The sequence below is a fragment of the Ceratotherium simum genome, chromosome 35 (assembly GCF_057802395.1).
Source record: "Ceratotherium simum simum isolate JZ-2026a chromosome 35, ASM5780239v1, whole genome shotgun sequence".
In the NCBI taxonomy this organism is placed as follows: domain Eukaryota; kingdom Metazoa; phylum Chordata; class Mammalia; order Perissodactyla; family Rhinocerotidae; genus Ceratotherium; species Ceratotherium simum.
In genome coordinates this window covers 18,288,287-18,304,049 of record NC_141934.1, presented here as the reverse complement: position 1 = coordinate 18,304,049, position 15,763 = coordinate 18,288,287, and the positions used below count along the sequence as shown (strand labels likewise).

Here is a 15,763-nt window from a genome sequence, read left to right as displayed (position 1 = left end):
ACCGCTTGGCAAGCCATGCTGTGGCGGCGGCCCATGTAAAGTGGAGGAAGATGGGCACGGAGGTTAGCCCAGGGCCAGTCTTCCTCAGTGGAAAAAAAAAAAAGGAGGACTGGCAGATGTTAGCTCAGGGCTGATCTCCTCACAAAAAAAAAAAGAAACCCCTGCTTGAGATGCTGCCAAGATAAAAAGATGTGATGGATGTGGATGAAATGAAGGCTGGGTTGGTCAAGGCAGGTGAAGCTCTGCAGCCCTCCACCACTGCTCCCACCTGCCCGTCCAGCATCTTTACTCATTCCACTCACCCCCTCCTGCCCGCCCCCTCACTCTGTTCTTGGTGCTTCAGCCAGACCCTACTTCTTTCACTTCTTGACACGCAGTCACTGGTTCCATGCTAACATGTGGTGGATGCTCTTCTTATCCCATTTTCCAGATGTGAAAACTGAGGCCCTGAGACGCTGAGTAACTAACCCAGAGTGGGCTCTGTGCTGCCCTGTCTCCTACCCACTGCACCTGCTATTCCTTCTGCCTCGAAGACCCTTCCCCCTTTCTTGTGTCTTAACTAATTCCTGCTCCTTCTGCAGATCACAGCCTCTTAGAAACCCTCTCTGCCCCTTCAGGATAGGGATGGTGCCCCTACTAAGGACTCTCCCAGCACCCTTTACTCCCCTATTCCAGCACTCACCACCCTGACTGTAATTGCTTGTTTAATTGTCTGCCTTCTCTGCTCAATTCTAACCTCTGTGACAGCAGGAAATGAATGCTTCTAGCTTGTTTGTTGATGGATCACCAGCATCTGATATGCTCTTACAAGTGTTCATTGTATGTATGTATATATGTTTGAGTGGGTAGATGGATGGGTGAATGGATATATAGGTGGATGGATGAATTGGATGACTGGATGGGAAGGTTAGTAGATGCGTGGATAGATGGGTAGGCAAGTGATTGGGTGGATGGATGGACAGATATTTCAATGGATGGATGGATATTTGGATAGATGGATGGATGGATAGGTGGGTAGATGGATGGGTGAGTGGATATATAGGTAGATGCATGAATTGGATGACTGGATGGGAAGGTTAGTGGATACGTGGATAGATGGGTAGGCAAGTGATTGGGTGGGTGGGGGGGTGGGTGGATGGATGGATATTTAGATGAATGGATGGATATTTTGATGGATGGATGGATGGATGGATGGATATTTTGATAGATGGATGGATGCATGGATGGATGGATGGGTGGATGGATAAGTAGATAGGTGGGTAGATGGCTGGGTGAGTGGATGAGTTGATAGTCCAGCCAGCTATAGTAACTCTCACCACCTCCTCTTGTAGCAGCAGTGGGAGCTTAGATTCTGTTCTCAGCTCAGCTCAATCTTCTTATATCTGGTAGGCGTCCATACACCTCTGTCACCAAGACACAGAAATCCACAAGGCAAAGTAGTACTCACTCCTCTGTGCTAGAAAGGACCGTGTAGAGAGCCTCAAATAAATCTGGCAGGCAAACTAAGAATAATAAATATGGGTAAACATTGCTGAGCAATTACCAAGAGTGAGGCAGTGTTTTAAGCAATGCCATTTGTTCAGGAAATGTTTGCTGAATTACAACTACATACCAGGCACTGTTCTAGGTACTGGGGATCCGTCAGTGCACAAGGTAGACAAGAGTCCACGTACTCATGGAGTCTGTGGTCTACTGAAGATGTTGGCTTGTTTCATCTTAACAATCCTGGGAGGGTAGATGCCGGTGATATCTCTCTTCACAGAGCGGAAAGTGAGTTAAATAACTTGGCAAAGATTGCAAACCTTGTAGTAACAACACTGATGGCAGCAGGAGCAGCTAGTGTGGAGTCAGCTCTTCCTGTGAGCCAGGCACTGCTCTAACTCATTTCCTTCTGACGTCTGTCTTACAAGGCAAGTGCTGTTGTTTTGTGTGTTTTTTATTATTAAGGTAAAATTCACATAACATAAAATCAACCAGTAATCGTTTTAAAGTATACAACTCAGTGGCATTCAGTACATTCACAGTGTTGTGCAACCATCACCTCTGTCTAGTTCCAGGATATTTTCATCACCCCAAAAGGAAACCCCGTACCTGTTTGCAGTCCCCCTCCCCCCAGCCTCTGTCACCCCACGGATCTGCTTTCTATCTCTGTGGATTTGCCTATTCTGGACATTTCATATAAATGGAATCATACAATAGTAACCTTTTGTGTCTGGCTTCTTTCCCTTAGCATAATGTTTTCAAGGTTCACCCGTGTTGTAGCGTGTCAGTGCTTCATTCCTTTTTGTGTCTAAATACTATTCCATTGTGTGGATAGACCACCATTCGTTTATCCATCTATCCATTGATGGACATTTGGGTTGTTTCCACTTTTTGGCTATTATGAATAGTGGTGCTTTAAACATTTGTGTATAAGTATCTGTTGGAACACAGTTTTTCTGGGTAAATACCCAGGAGTGGAATTTCTGGGTTATATGGTTATTCTGTGTTGAACTTTTTGAGGGACCGCCCAACTGTTTTCCGTAACTGCTATACTATTTTACATTCCCAGCAGGTGCCGTTTTTATCCCTGTTTTCCAGAGGAGAAAACAAAGGCAGTGAGAGGTTAAGAAAGTAGCCCAAGGCCACACAGCTTGTCAGTGGCTGAGCCGGGATTTGAACTCAGGCAGTCCGACTCCAGAACCCCTGTTCTGAGTTACTAGACCGTGCTCCCTCCCATGTAAGTTCCCCGGATTTGTTGGGGGAAATTCCGCAGAGTTGATTGAGGAGCGGAGTCCCCATACGCCATCTATATAAAATTCCCAAAGTTCAGGCCATGGCTGCCTCACTGCCTTCTCCTTCAGAGGGGCACTGCTGGGGCGAGGGGGCGGGGATGGGACCCGGCACCCCCCTTCCCTGCACCACCGAGGTGTGGGCGACAGTTATTAATGCCTCCCTGGCAAATGTCCAGCTCCCTTTTTCTGATTATTATTATTTTATTCGGTGAGATTAATGTGCCAGGTCAGAGCATAATCCAGCCTGTAAAAAGTGATGTGACTAGTCTCCTCAAGATAAATTGCAGGCTTGGAAAAGGTTCACAGCCTTTCCTTGCCTGTCAGAGCATTCTCCCGAATCCTCATCAATCCTTGTCTGGGTAGAAGAAAAGGACGGGTCTTCATTTGCAGCTGGGGGGAAGCGGGGAGAGAGCACATCTGTCAGGGACCCCTAATGGCTCACAGCACAGATGCTCTCTCCTGCGCCTCCACGCCATCCGCTGAGAGGGTGGGTTGGTTTTTAATATTACAGTCATTATACTAGAAGGGCTTCTGGTATTGGGGTTTGCTTGATGGCCCCCATGGTTCCTGACGTGTGAGGCTGGGTGAGCCACCAGTTCCCACGTGCCTTCCAACACCAGAGGGTCTGTCGAGAATCCTCTCACACTTGGGCCTCCCAGGAGAGCCCTGCTCATTGGCCGGCCAAGATGGGGATGGGGTGAACGATGGCGACCACTGATCTGCAACCTCAGCCCCAAACCATCACGCTGGCCGGCTTTCTAGAGCAGCCGTTTGTCATTATAAATTCAGATAAGTTATATAATCTGTGCGTCTCGGCCCTACCTGGTCTGGCTCCTTCCCACCTCTCCAACCTCATCACCCATGACTCTCTCCTTTGGTCCCTCTAGACCAGCCACTGGTGGCCTCGTGGTCTCCCTGCTGCACCCTGCGCCTTCCTCCTCAGGCCCTTTGCTGTTACTGTTCCCTCCTCCTGGGACAGTTTTCCTCCTATGTTCTTCTGGCTGTCGCCTTCCCATCATTCAGCTCTCGCTCCAGTGCCACCTCCTCTGAGACCATGTCACCTCCCTGTTGACCGTGGTTGACCCCAGCCTGCATTATCACACCACCATTTTATTTCCTTCCCAGCGTGTACCAGGATCTGAAATGATCAGATGGTTCTGTTGACTTTCCCTCTCCCCTGCTGCAGTGGGGACTCATGAGGACGAGGACCCTTAGGTCTGTCTTGACTCACAGGATACACACGATCGATATTATGGGCTGAATGAAGAGCCTCGTGTAAATTAAACCCACCCATAGAGCTCTCCTCGCGACCTCTCCTCTCTCCCCAGTCCCCCAGCCATTATTCAGGACCTCTTTGCTTACGGGGCAATGCTAGACCCTGAGAACGTAAGAATAAGTAAGACACTGTCCTAACCTTTGTCCACTCTTATTCTCTGCAAATGAAACTTGTTTTTATATTAACCTAACCCAAACCTAGTTAAGAAGGCAAATCGCTTGTCCCAGAAACGTACATCTCATACGCTCCAACTCCTACCATTAATAGTAGTAATCATTAAAAATTTGACTTGTCCACATTGCTCCCTCCCTTTATTAACATGAAATACTCTTGGCCCATGATTCTAGAATTGCGCTGTCCAGTATGGCAGCCGCAAGCCACGTGTGCCTATTTACATTTAAATTATTTAAATTTAAAATGCAGTCCCTCAGTTGCACTAGCCACGTTTCAAGTCTCAGTAGCTGCACATGGCTGGTGGCTACCGTGTTGGGCAGTGCAGGTATAAAACATTTCCATCATTGTAGAACATTCTAGAACACTGTTCTAGAACATTCTTAGGACAGAGTTTATCCATCCACCCAATAGTGTGGGTCACAGGCAGCTGCCATTCTGCCCATTTCTCAGATGGAGAAACATAAAAGCAGGCACTTGTAAGAACTCTTACTCGGCACTGCAGAGTAGAAAGGACATCGGCCTTGAGTCAGCAAATCTGGATTCAAATCCTGGCTCCTGGACTTACTACCTCTGTGACCTTGGACAAGTGACATCACTCTTTGGAGCCCTCAGCTTCCTCATCTCTAAAATGGTCTTTTTTACCCTCTTCAGGTTATCAGGAGGTAGGAAGGCTGGGTATCTGGTGGCTGGGTATTTGCTAGGACCAGCTGTGTCAGAAACAAGGAAAGGCTTGCTGAACTGTTTTCTCCAAAGAACGCAGCATTTGACCAACTCTGTCTTTTCCATCAGAATAGGAAGGAGGAGTCCTTCCTACTCCAGAATCATCTTAACTAACTTCTGGCTCAGCCTGCGTAGCCAAACCCCTGGACAACAGGTTTCAATAGGGCGAGATTCCATGAGATCTCAGCCCCAGAACAGGGCAGGGTCTGGGAGGGTGGACAAAAGTAAGACAGGGAGTTTTCTCTGACGTGAGAGCCAGGAGGAGTCAGGATGCTTTTTGTGCCATTAAAATCCCTCTATTTTCTGGGCCGTGAACCCAGCACTGTTGCTCTCAGAGTGGTTTCCCATTGATTACGTCTTCTTCCCTCCCTGAGGTCACCCACTCCCCTCTCTCCCCTCCACTCCAAGCAGACATCTGTCTACACCAGGGCAGGTCTGGGTTCCCAGGCCTGAGCCATGGTTCCTGCAGCACACCATTCCATGTGTAAAGGCGCAGCACTTCTCGAAGAGCCGGCTCCCCGCACGGCGGGGCTAGAAGGGGTTAAAGCAGTGGTTCCCAACTAGGGGGACATTTGGCAGTTTCTGGAGACATTTTTGGTTGTCACAGGTGAGGGGGGTTGCTACTGGTATTTAGTGGATCAAGGCCAGGGATGCTGCTAAACATCCTACAGTGCACAGGACAGCCCCTGAAACCAAGAATTATCCAGCCCCAAATGTCAGTAGTGCCAAGGTTGAGAAACCCTGGGTTCAATGTTTTAGGGCCCTTGAGTTAGCTCCCTTACTGTGATGGGCTGAATTGTGCCCCTCCTAAAATTTGTATGTGGAAGTCCTAACCCCTAGTACCTCAAAATGTGACTGCATTTGGAGAAAGATTCTTTAAAGAGCTAATTAAGTTAAAATGAAGTCAGAAGGGTGGGCCTTAATCTAATATGACTGGTGTCCTTATAAGAGGAGGGAGTCTGGACACACACACACACACACACACACACACACACACACGAAAGACCATGTAAAGACACAGGGAGAAAATGGCCATCTGCAAGCCAAGGAGAGAGGCCTCAGAAGAAAGCAACCCTGCCAACACCTTGATCTTGAACTTCGAGCCTCCAGAACTGTGAGACGATAACTTTCTGTTGTTTAAGGCGCTCAGCCTGGGGTACTTTGTAATGGCAGCCCTAGCAAATTAATACACCTGGGGACCCATTTACCTACAGTTCTGGGCTCTTTTGAGAGCGTTGTTGCATCCATTCAGATGTCTCCCAACTTTTTACCATTCCTCTAATTATTAAGGATACTTCATTTTTTTAATAGGGGGTTCAGAAGTCAAAACACCAAAAACAGAGTATGGTGACAAATGTCCTTCCCTCTCCTGCCCCCAGACACCCATTTCCCCTCCTACGAGATAATAATATCATCTCTGAATCTTTCCATAGCTATTGTATATCCATACAAGCAAATGCATGTGTATGTTCTTCCTGCTCATCTTTATATATTCAAATAGCAATATTCTACACATAGTTCTCATCTTGCTTTTTTTTACTTAACCGTCTATCTTGGAGATTGTTCCTGGCAATAAGTACAGAAAACACAGCATCATGGTTAAAAGCCAGGCTGCCTATGTTCAAATCTGTTTCAGAAACCCTTTGCCCTTTACCAGCTGTGTGGCCTTGTAAGTTACTTCACCTCTTCCTGCTTCCCATTTCCTCATCTTTAAGGAGATAATAGTAGTGCCTACCTGTATTTTCAATTGCTGCCTAACAAATTACCACCAATTTATGGCTTAAAGAATACCCATTTATTCGTTCACAGTTCTGTAGGTCCACAGCCCGGTGGGCTTGACTGTGCTCTCTGTGTAGGGTCTCACAGGCTCAGAATCAAAGTGTCGGCCAGGCTGGGCTCCTATCTGGAGGTTCTGGAGAAGAATCTACTTCCAGCCTCATTCAGGTTGTCGGCAGAATTCAGTTCTGTGTGGTTATAGGACCGAGGTCCCCATTTTCTTGCTGGCTGTGGGCCGAGGGTCATGTTCAGCTCCCAGAGACCACTCTCTGTTCCTTTCACGTGACCTCTGCCATCTTCAAGCCAGAAATGGTTGTGGAATCCCTCTCGGCCTTCACATCTTTCTGACTTCCCCTTCTGCCTTTAAAGGGCTCATGTGATTAGATTAGGGCCACCCAGATAATCTCCCTTTTGATGACCTCAGAGTCAACTGATTAGTAACCTTAATGACGTCTGCAGAATCCCTTTTGTCCTGTAACATAACATAATCCCAGTGAGCTATCTCATCATATCACAGTCCTGGGCATTACGGGGGGCAATCTTGGGGGTGCACAGCACACTGCCTCAAGGGTGTTTTGAGGATCCAATTGCACATCTCGTAATATGCAATAGATAAAAGTTAACTTTTAACAGCTGGATTTTTGTATTGTGGGAACTGTTTAGATTTATTAGGGATTTTTTTTTTCCGGGATTCCTCTAAGGACGCTTTGGACAGCTGTGAATTGTTTAGCCCCCTTTGACCCATTGACGCTGTGGTTCGCCAGGACTCAGCTTAGATGTCCCTTCCCCCCGGTCCCCTTAAGGCAATGTTAGTTCCCTCGTTATTTCCCTATGGCCCCGTCTGTCCCAGCACTTAGCACACTGCTCTGTAATTATCGGGATCATTGCTCCTCCACTGGACCATAAATTCCAAGGGGCAGATGCACGTCTGTCTCATTCACTGACGCAGCCCACCTCTTAAAAAAAATCCTTACAGTGACCCTGTGAGGAGGATGACCAGGTTTGCCTAAGAAACCCATTTTACAGATAAAACTGAGGCTCAGGGGGGCTCTACAGTTTGTCAAAGGTCACTGGTCTTGTGGGTAGCAAAACTGGTACCCAAACCCAGCTCTTTTGACTTAAGACATAACCATAAGAACATCAGCTAATATTTCTCAGGTTTTCTTCCTGTTTATGTGTCCACTATGCAAAGTGCTTTATTTGCATCATTTCCTTTGGTCCTGTCAACAATACTATGAGATAGGTATTGTTATTATCCCCATTTTACAGATGAGGAAACTAAGGGTCAGAGTCACCCAGCTGGGGAGCAGGAAGCCAGGGTGTGAGCCCAGCGGGTGCTCTGTCTACAGCTGGTCCTGAAGAGGTTGATCCTTGTCTCATCATCGGGTTTCACTGGAACAGAACACAAAGCCAGCAACAAAGACGCTGATCGTTAGCAATACTAACATTCCCTAATGTTTAGTGTGCTTTGTGCTTTTAAAAAAACTTACCTCCATATCTGTCATTGCCAAGAAGATTCTAGAGCATGTAAGCAAGAAAGACAAGCAAGAAATTGTCTTTTTCTGGAGGCACCGTGACATCATGGAAAGAGCACAGACTCTGAAATTAAACTTAGGTTCAAATTCCGACACCACCACCTTCTGCCTCTGAGACCTTGATTGACCTCACTGAGCCTGGTGTCCCCATCTTTAAAATGAGAATATCAGGACTTACCTCATAACTCTTTTGTGAGGGTTAATTAAGATAACGGGTCAAGTGCTGGCTGGTTAATTATTGTTATTCTAAAGAAGATAGCATTAGCAGTTATCTGTTTATAGGTTAAAGCGAGCAAGAAAGTCAGAATCTAACCAAAATCAGATGGGACAAAATACCATTTACTAAATTATACTCCTGAGGCCTTAGGGAGATGTTAATAGGCATTTTATAAAAAGGTGTTCCATATCAGATAAGTTTGGGAAATGCTTTAAACATTATCCCCTACTTGCGTATTAACATAGTAAAGGCTCTGAGAAGTCCTGCAGCCAAGAAACTAATTTCACTTGGTTTTCCCTGACATTTTTCCCACCTTATTAACCATGAAACACTTTTATTGAGGAGCACAATATGCTTCAGAATCTAGTTCAGGGGTTGTAAACTATATACTCTGGACCCAGTGCTTGTTTTTGTAAATAAAATTTTATTGGACCATAGCCATGCTCCTTCATATATGCTGCAATGGCAGAGTAGTCACATCAGAGTCTTTATGATCCACAAAACCTAAAATATTTACTGTCTGGCCCTTTAAGAAAAGTTTTGCTAACCGTGGTCGGGAGTTTGAATCCATTTGCATTCCTACTTCTAGGTTGGCCTTTGCAGGAAAGCTTTGTCTAAGGGGCGGACTCAGTATTCTGCAGCAGACAGACACTTTGGGAAATAGAAAACCCCAAGGGGTGAAACATGGCCAATGTCTCCGCTGGAAACCAAGAGAAGTGAGTTTGGCCAAATGGCAGTTTCGAGGACTTGACTATTTGAAATCATCAGGCTAATTTGAGTTTTACCCCAGGACAACAGGTGATCATACTCAACCATAGGATTTGTTCTTTCTTTTCTCTGCTTGAAGTTTGTAGCCCAGGTGCCCACTAATCCCTGGAGAAGTGCTGAAGCCAGAGATGGCGAACAGCCCAGGAGCTGCCATTTACTAGCCTGTGCCCGTGTCAGGCATCACTAATCAATCATGGCCCTGCTTCACCCAGATTCAGCTTTCTCAATGTGCAATCCAGACAGTCTCTGCCAATCAATGTCAGTACACAGGACGAAGCCTGAGCCTTTACCTTCAGTTCTTCCTTGTAAAGAAAATGGAACATTCCAGCATCTGCAGAGCTCTGTGGCCTCTCAGCTGATTGGATGAGGCCCAACCAGGTTATCAAGGATAATCTCCTTTATTTAATCACATCTACAAAACACTTGCACAGCAACACCTAGATTGGTGTTTGATTGCATAACTGGATCCTGTAGCCTAAATTGAAACAAAACTACCATCACAATCCCCCATTAAACAAGATACCAACTGTGGGTCTGAGGTCAATGTTTTATTGTGTCAGGGAAGTATCCATGAACTCCAATTTATTGAAATCTTTAAAATAAGAAATGGTTGTTGAATTTGGTCGAAAATCATTTGATTTTTCTCCTCTGAACTGTTAATTTCCTATCAAGCCTTGCATTCTTGGAACGAAACCCACCTGATCGTGATGTATTATCCCTTGATTTGCTTCTGGGTTCTGCGTGCTACTATCTTACTTAGGATTTTCGCATCAGCTGTCATCAGTGTTCCTCTCCCTCTCTAGGTGGCTTCCCAGAAGTTGCTTCTGTCCCTTTCACTTACATCTCATTGGCCACCACTCAGTCACAGTCGCTGCATGGGGACCTGGGGAGCATCTTCTTGTAGCTGGGTGCCGGTGGATTTAAGCAAAAATCAGGATTCTTATTTCGAAGAAGGAAGGGGAGAATCGACCAGCAGTCTCTGTCCCAGGATGATTATCCCTGGTTTGTAGATGAGGGACCCGAGGCTCAGCAAGGTGTGTTCACTCACCCAGGGTCACACAGCAAGTTTGAGCACAGCTATGGCTTGAGACTTGGTCTTCCAGATGCCAAGTAAGATGCCCCGAGGACCAACAATAATAATATAAAAAATATTGTATGATAGTATAATAGAATAATAAACAGCTAAGGTACTGTTCTAAGTGCTTCATAAATATGAACTAATCCTCACAACAACACTCTGAAATAGATACTCTTACTATCTCCCCTTTGCCGATGAGGAAACTGAGGCACAGAGAGGGTAAATGACTTGCCAAGGGCACACAGCCGGTAAGTGGCAGGGCTGGGATTTGAACTGGGGCAGTCTAGTTCCAGAACCCCCACTCTGAACCATTGCACAGTCCTCTCCGCCCGTCTTTCCCCACCCCCGCCCTCCTGACTCCGTTACCCCAACTCAGATGGCAGCAGCGGTAACTACTCTCTCTGCGCTGGGAACAGTCAGAATCACTCCCACCAATCCAGGCACCACCTGCCCTCACCTCCCAGCACCTCTGGTCCACAGCCTCCTCCCTCTGTCTCAGGGGCCTGCACATCATTTTTTGTTGTTGTTCTTGTTTTGTTTTGTTTTTTTCCTTTCACTCGGTTCCCTGGGAGACTTTCAGAGGCTACATTCTGCCGCCAAGGGACACCGCAGGGACAGGGCCCGAGCGGGCACCTGGGATTTCTCGAACCCCAGCCTCCACCTGGGGGCGGGGGGGTGCCTTTTGCATTATTTATTTATTTATCCAGTCCTGCTCAGCTCCACACCCCCCAAGCTGTTGTTCCCCACTGGGGAAGATGAAAAACGGCTTCAGACAATGGAAGACACGGCTTGCCACATGGCCCCCGCAGTTTAATTTCCTTTAATTCACTTTATATTGAACCAAATGATACTGTTTGTTTTTAATGGCAAACACTCAGCACGGAGGAGGGGCGGCCAGGCCTCCTCCTGGGGAAATTAGGAACACAGCTGCTATTTAAACTCTCCCGCCACCCCCACCCGCCCCCTGCACTGGGCCTTTGGAAATCACTTTCCAGGTTGAAAGATGATACCTTTCACCGGCTCAGATGGTCACGGTGGAGAGCAGAGCGCTGGCCTGACCCCTCTTGGGGTGGCCGCCCCATCCCAAGGCCCTTCTCTGGAGATAACTGGATACACAGGAACATGCCTGCTGTTGGTGCCCCTACTCCACTGCCCATCACTGATAATTCTGGGCAGGCACTTGGCCCAAATAGGGCCCATTGGGTCCCCTCTCCCAGGAACCAAGGGACACAGAGGTTGGGTGCGTTCATTCATTCAGCACCTGGGAGCAGCATCGCTGGTCAGTCTGCATTTTAGCCACATCCCCAGGTGATTCACGTGCATGTAAAAGTTGGAGAAGATTCAGCCAAGAGGAGAGGCCCTTCTACTCCGGCTGTGATGTGGCCCGGTGGTCCAGCGCTCCTTTGAAGCCTGAGAACCCAGAATCCTTCCACAGCAAGGTCCCTTGTCGCTTAGGTGGGCCAGTGTCAGTTTCAGCTCCTTGTGAGTAGAGAACTTAAAGGTATCCACCAGCCCCCTTGACAGAGGCTGGAGGGATTCACAAGGCTCTGGCCTGCTTATGGCTTTGGGAGGGGGCAAACCGCAATGATTAATGTCCAGTTTGAACATTCCAGAGGCCTCTCCAATCCCTCAGAGGTGGGGCTACACCCCTGCCCTCTTGTTCACAGACTGTTAGAAAGACCTTCTGGGCCGGCCCCATGGCTTAGCAGTTAAGTGCGTGCGCTCAGCTACTGGCGGCCCGGGTTCGGATCCCGGGTGCGCACCGACGCACCACTTCTCCAACCGTGCTGAGGCCGCGTCCCACATACAGCAACTAGAAGGATGTGCAGCTATGACATACAACTATCTACTGGGGCTTTGGGGGCGAAAAAAAAAAAAAAAAAAGGGAGGAGGATTGGCAATAGATGTTAGCTCAGAGCCGGTCTTCCTCAGCAAAAAGAGGAGGATTAGCATGGATGTTAGCTCAGGGCTGATCTTCCTCACAAAAAAAAAAAGAAAGAAAGAAAGACCTTTTTAGTCTACAGATGAGGAAACCAACGCCCCAAAGTTGCTGGTTCCAGGTCACGTCCTTTATCCTCTCATATACTCATTCTACAAGTATTTCTTGGACATACAGAGTGCCAGGCCCCATGCTAGGCGTGGGGGCGACCCAGACCCAGGACTTTCAAGCTCACAGTCCGATGGGATGGCAGGCAGGGAAGCAGTAACTCCAGGGCCCTCTTGGAAAACAGACAAAGGGCACCTAACCCAGCCCCCAGCAAAGTCTTCCTAGATAAGGGGACCTCGGGACTGAGTTTTAAAAGGATGGGTGGGAGTTAGCCAGGCAAAGCCAAGCCAAAAGGGCATGCAGGGAGAAGGGACAACGGGAGTCACAGCACAGAGGTGGGAAACAGTTTGGCGTGTGCATTTTTCCAGGTAACTGTTGAACAGCTCCTCCCCACTGGACTCAGCTCCAGGAGGGCAAGGATGATGTCTGCCATGCTCAGGCACGGGGACACGCAGTAGGTGTGCAGTGACTCGCAAAGGAACAGACGAGTGCATGTGAGTGGTTGGTGTGAATTTGCATGCAGGGCAAGGCAGGGAGGCCCCGGCCCCTGGCTCTTAGGCCCACCCTGCCCTGCCTTTCCACACCACATCATGGGTATGTGGCGGCAACTCCTACTCCGGGGTGCTGCGGGGACTAATTAGCCGGCTAAGCAGTGATTATTCTGCTCTTCTCCAGCTAAATGATTAGGGCAGCAGCCAGGCTCCCTGAGGTGGCCTCGGAGGCGGCGTCCACTTCACCTCCTCCCTTAGAGGGGAGGCTGGAGTTGTGACGGGGCTGCCGCTCTGCAGGTTTTCCGTTGTTGACTTCCACTGCTGTGGGTGGGGCTGTCCTGCTCTCGTATTTCCCCTAGATGTTCCCTGGGGGAAGGAGGGGGCTTGGAACTGAGACTTGGCCCAGGAGAGCCCACCACTTCCGCTTCTCAACTTTCAGCTTGTCCGAAATGTTCCAGAGTTGATTGGAAAGAGCCTGGGTTCTGGGGGCAGGTGGATCTCAGTCTGAACCCTAGTTCTGCTATTTCCATCCATATCACCTCTGGCCAGTCACCTCCCTGTTCCATGCCTCAGTTTCCCCATCTGTAAAAAGGGAGATAATGATGCTTACCTCTCAGGGTTTTAGGGGTGATTTGAGGTAAGCTAAAAATAAATTGAGACAACGCAGGTGGAAGTGCTTTCAGCAATTCCTGACACGTAGTGGATGCTCAATGTGTGTGTTTTTCTTTTTGTTCGTTCTCCCTCGTGACCCTCACGAGTCAGGACTCTGCTCGAGGTCGGAGGTAAAGGCCAGGCCCTGTTGCTCAGCGGCTGAGAGCCCACTAAGGCTTGGCAGATTTCTGGCTCTTCCTCAAGACCTAGAAGTGCCAAGGTCAGACCTTGAATGGGCCAAAGAAGGAAAGAAATGTTACACTTCCCAATTACCTATACGCCCCCAGCCCTGGGCCGGGTCTTGGAAAGGCCAGGGTTTGAATGTGGCTTTGCCACCAGCTCTGTCTCCTGGGGGCAAGCGAGTTCACAGCTTCGAGCTTCCATTGCCACATCTGTGTATGGGACTGATGGGTAATATTACCCACCTCCAGGAGGAGCCCGGGGAGGAACAGACGAGGTCATGGAGTTAGACGGCTTAGCACAGAGTTTTCGGTGCCTGCTAACTCTTTGCTGTGAGGATCAGGTCTTTCCTGCCTTCAAGGGGCTGATGGAGAGATGGGGGAGAGACAGACAAAAGAACAAGGACAGGACAGAGAGAGAGGACCCCAGAACAGAGACTTATTCCCTGCGGTGTCCTTATTCATGGTCCCTGGCACATCACAGCCCCACGGCAATCCGTGCTGAGTGATGGCAGCAGAGATACGGGGGGGGGGCAGCGGGATAGCGGAGAGGAGGAGGGGTGGGCTCTCTCTCCTTGTGGGTTTCGCCGTGTTGCTGCAGGCCCCTGGGCTTGGCATTACCAGAGCAGACTTGTTCCCACACTAGGTAAGGGGGGGAGGGGGTTCCTGCAGCCAGCCTTCTGTGTCCAGGGCTTTTCCTATTTTAACAGGAGTAACCGTCATCCCCAGGGTTTCAGCGCACTGTCTGTAATCTTGAAGCCACTCAGGGGCGAGGGAGTCTTGTTGAACGCCTGCCTGGCCCTCGCCTCTCTTCCCTGCCTGACGTCCCATCCATCACTTGCCAGGTGTTTTGAACTTCTCTTGGTCCCTCTCCCCCCTACTCCCCACATCATGCTCTTGTTCTGTCACCTCCGGGCCTTTGCAGTGGCTGTTCGTCTGCTGGGAACACTCTCCCTGGCCCCCAGCCCCATCTGGCTGACCCCTAATGGCCCCCAGGTCTCTATTTACACCTCACTTCCCCTGGGAAGCCTGGACCTAACCCTGGCCCCAGGTGGGGTTGGGAGACTTGCCTGCGTGCTCCCGTGGTCCCTGGGTTACTTCTGTTTTGCATGCATCGTGGGATGTTGTGATTGCTGGCTTGTCTCCCCCACTAGACTTCAAGCTTGGTGAGAGCAGAAACCAGGTCTCTCGTATGTTTCCTTGTATCCCTAGCACAGTGCAGAGCACATACTAGGCACTCAGAACACATCGGTTGAACTAAGGAATTGGTTGAGAGTGTCACAAAGGCATATTTACTCTGGAGCGGGCGGTGTGCAGTCAGTGGAGAGAGCCTACTCGACTTGGAGTCCAACAAGCAAGTTCCAGCACAGCTGTTCCACTTATTAGCCGTGGGATTTCGGGTGAGTCCATAGACTTTGCTAAGCCTCAGTTTCCTCATCTGTAGAATGGGGATAGTAATCATAGCAATGGGAAGCTTAAAGAAGATCGTGCATGTGAATGAAGGCTTCCAATCACTGCAGCTCAATAAGTGGTTGCCACGATTTATTATTTAGTGAAAAAATAAAGTAAGGAGAGGAAAGGGGGTCCTGGAAGGCATGACGCCGCCCCTCCCACTCATCATTCCCTAGGAGTAAATGATGGTAATATGGTCATTGCAACATTGCAAAAGCCAGTGACAGCTCACAGACTAATGCTAAGCACCGTCCTAGTCTCCTTACATCTATCCATCCATCCATCCATTCATTCATTCAACCACTCTTTTTTTTGACCACCTACTCTGTGCCAGGCCCTGTACTAGGTCCTAGGGATATGGCAATGAATAAGACACAGTATCTGCTTTCAAGGGACTTAACATAAATAAGATGGTGAAATAAATAAGCAGTGTGTCGGGTGGAGAAAAATAAAACAGAATGTGTAGTGGGGGCTGCTCTTTTGAATAGAGTGGTCAGGGAAGGCCTCACTGAGAAGGTGACATTTGTGCAAAGGCTTGAAAGAAGCAAGGGAATGTGCCATTCAGATATCTGGGGGAGAGTATTCCAGGCAAGGGAGATAGCATGTGCAAAAGCCCTGGGGTGGA

General features: G+C 48.6%; 1 protein-coding gene across 9 annotated transcripts in view; it reads left to right on the top strand.

Moving 5' to 3' along the window:
* RNFT2 (ring finger protein, transmembrane 2) overlaps positions 1 to 15,763 on the top strand; it is a 67,610-nt gene that overhangs the window by 22,521 nt on the left and 29,326 nt on the right. The window contains exon 9 of one of the 9 annotated variants that reach the window (XM_087424156.1): positions 10,044 to 10,512. The exons of the other annotated variants lie outside the window; for them this stretch is intronic. Coding sequence (XP_087280282.1) covers positions 10,044 to 10,250 — 207 coding nt within the window. The 3' untranslated portion in view covers positions 10,251 to 10,512. Of the gene's footprint in view, positions 1 to 10,043; positions 10,513 to 15,763 lie in introns of those variants that run through there. 9 annotated transcript variants of the gene reach the window in all.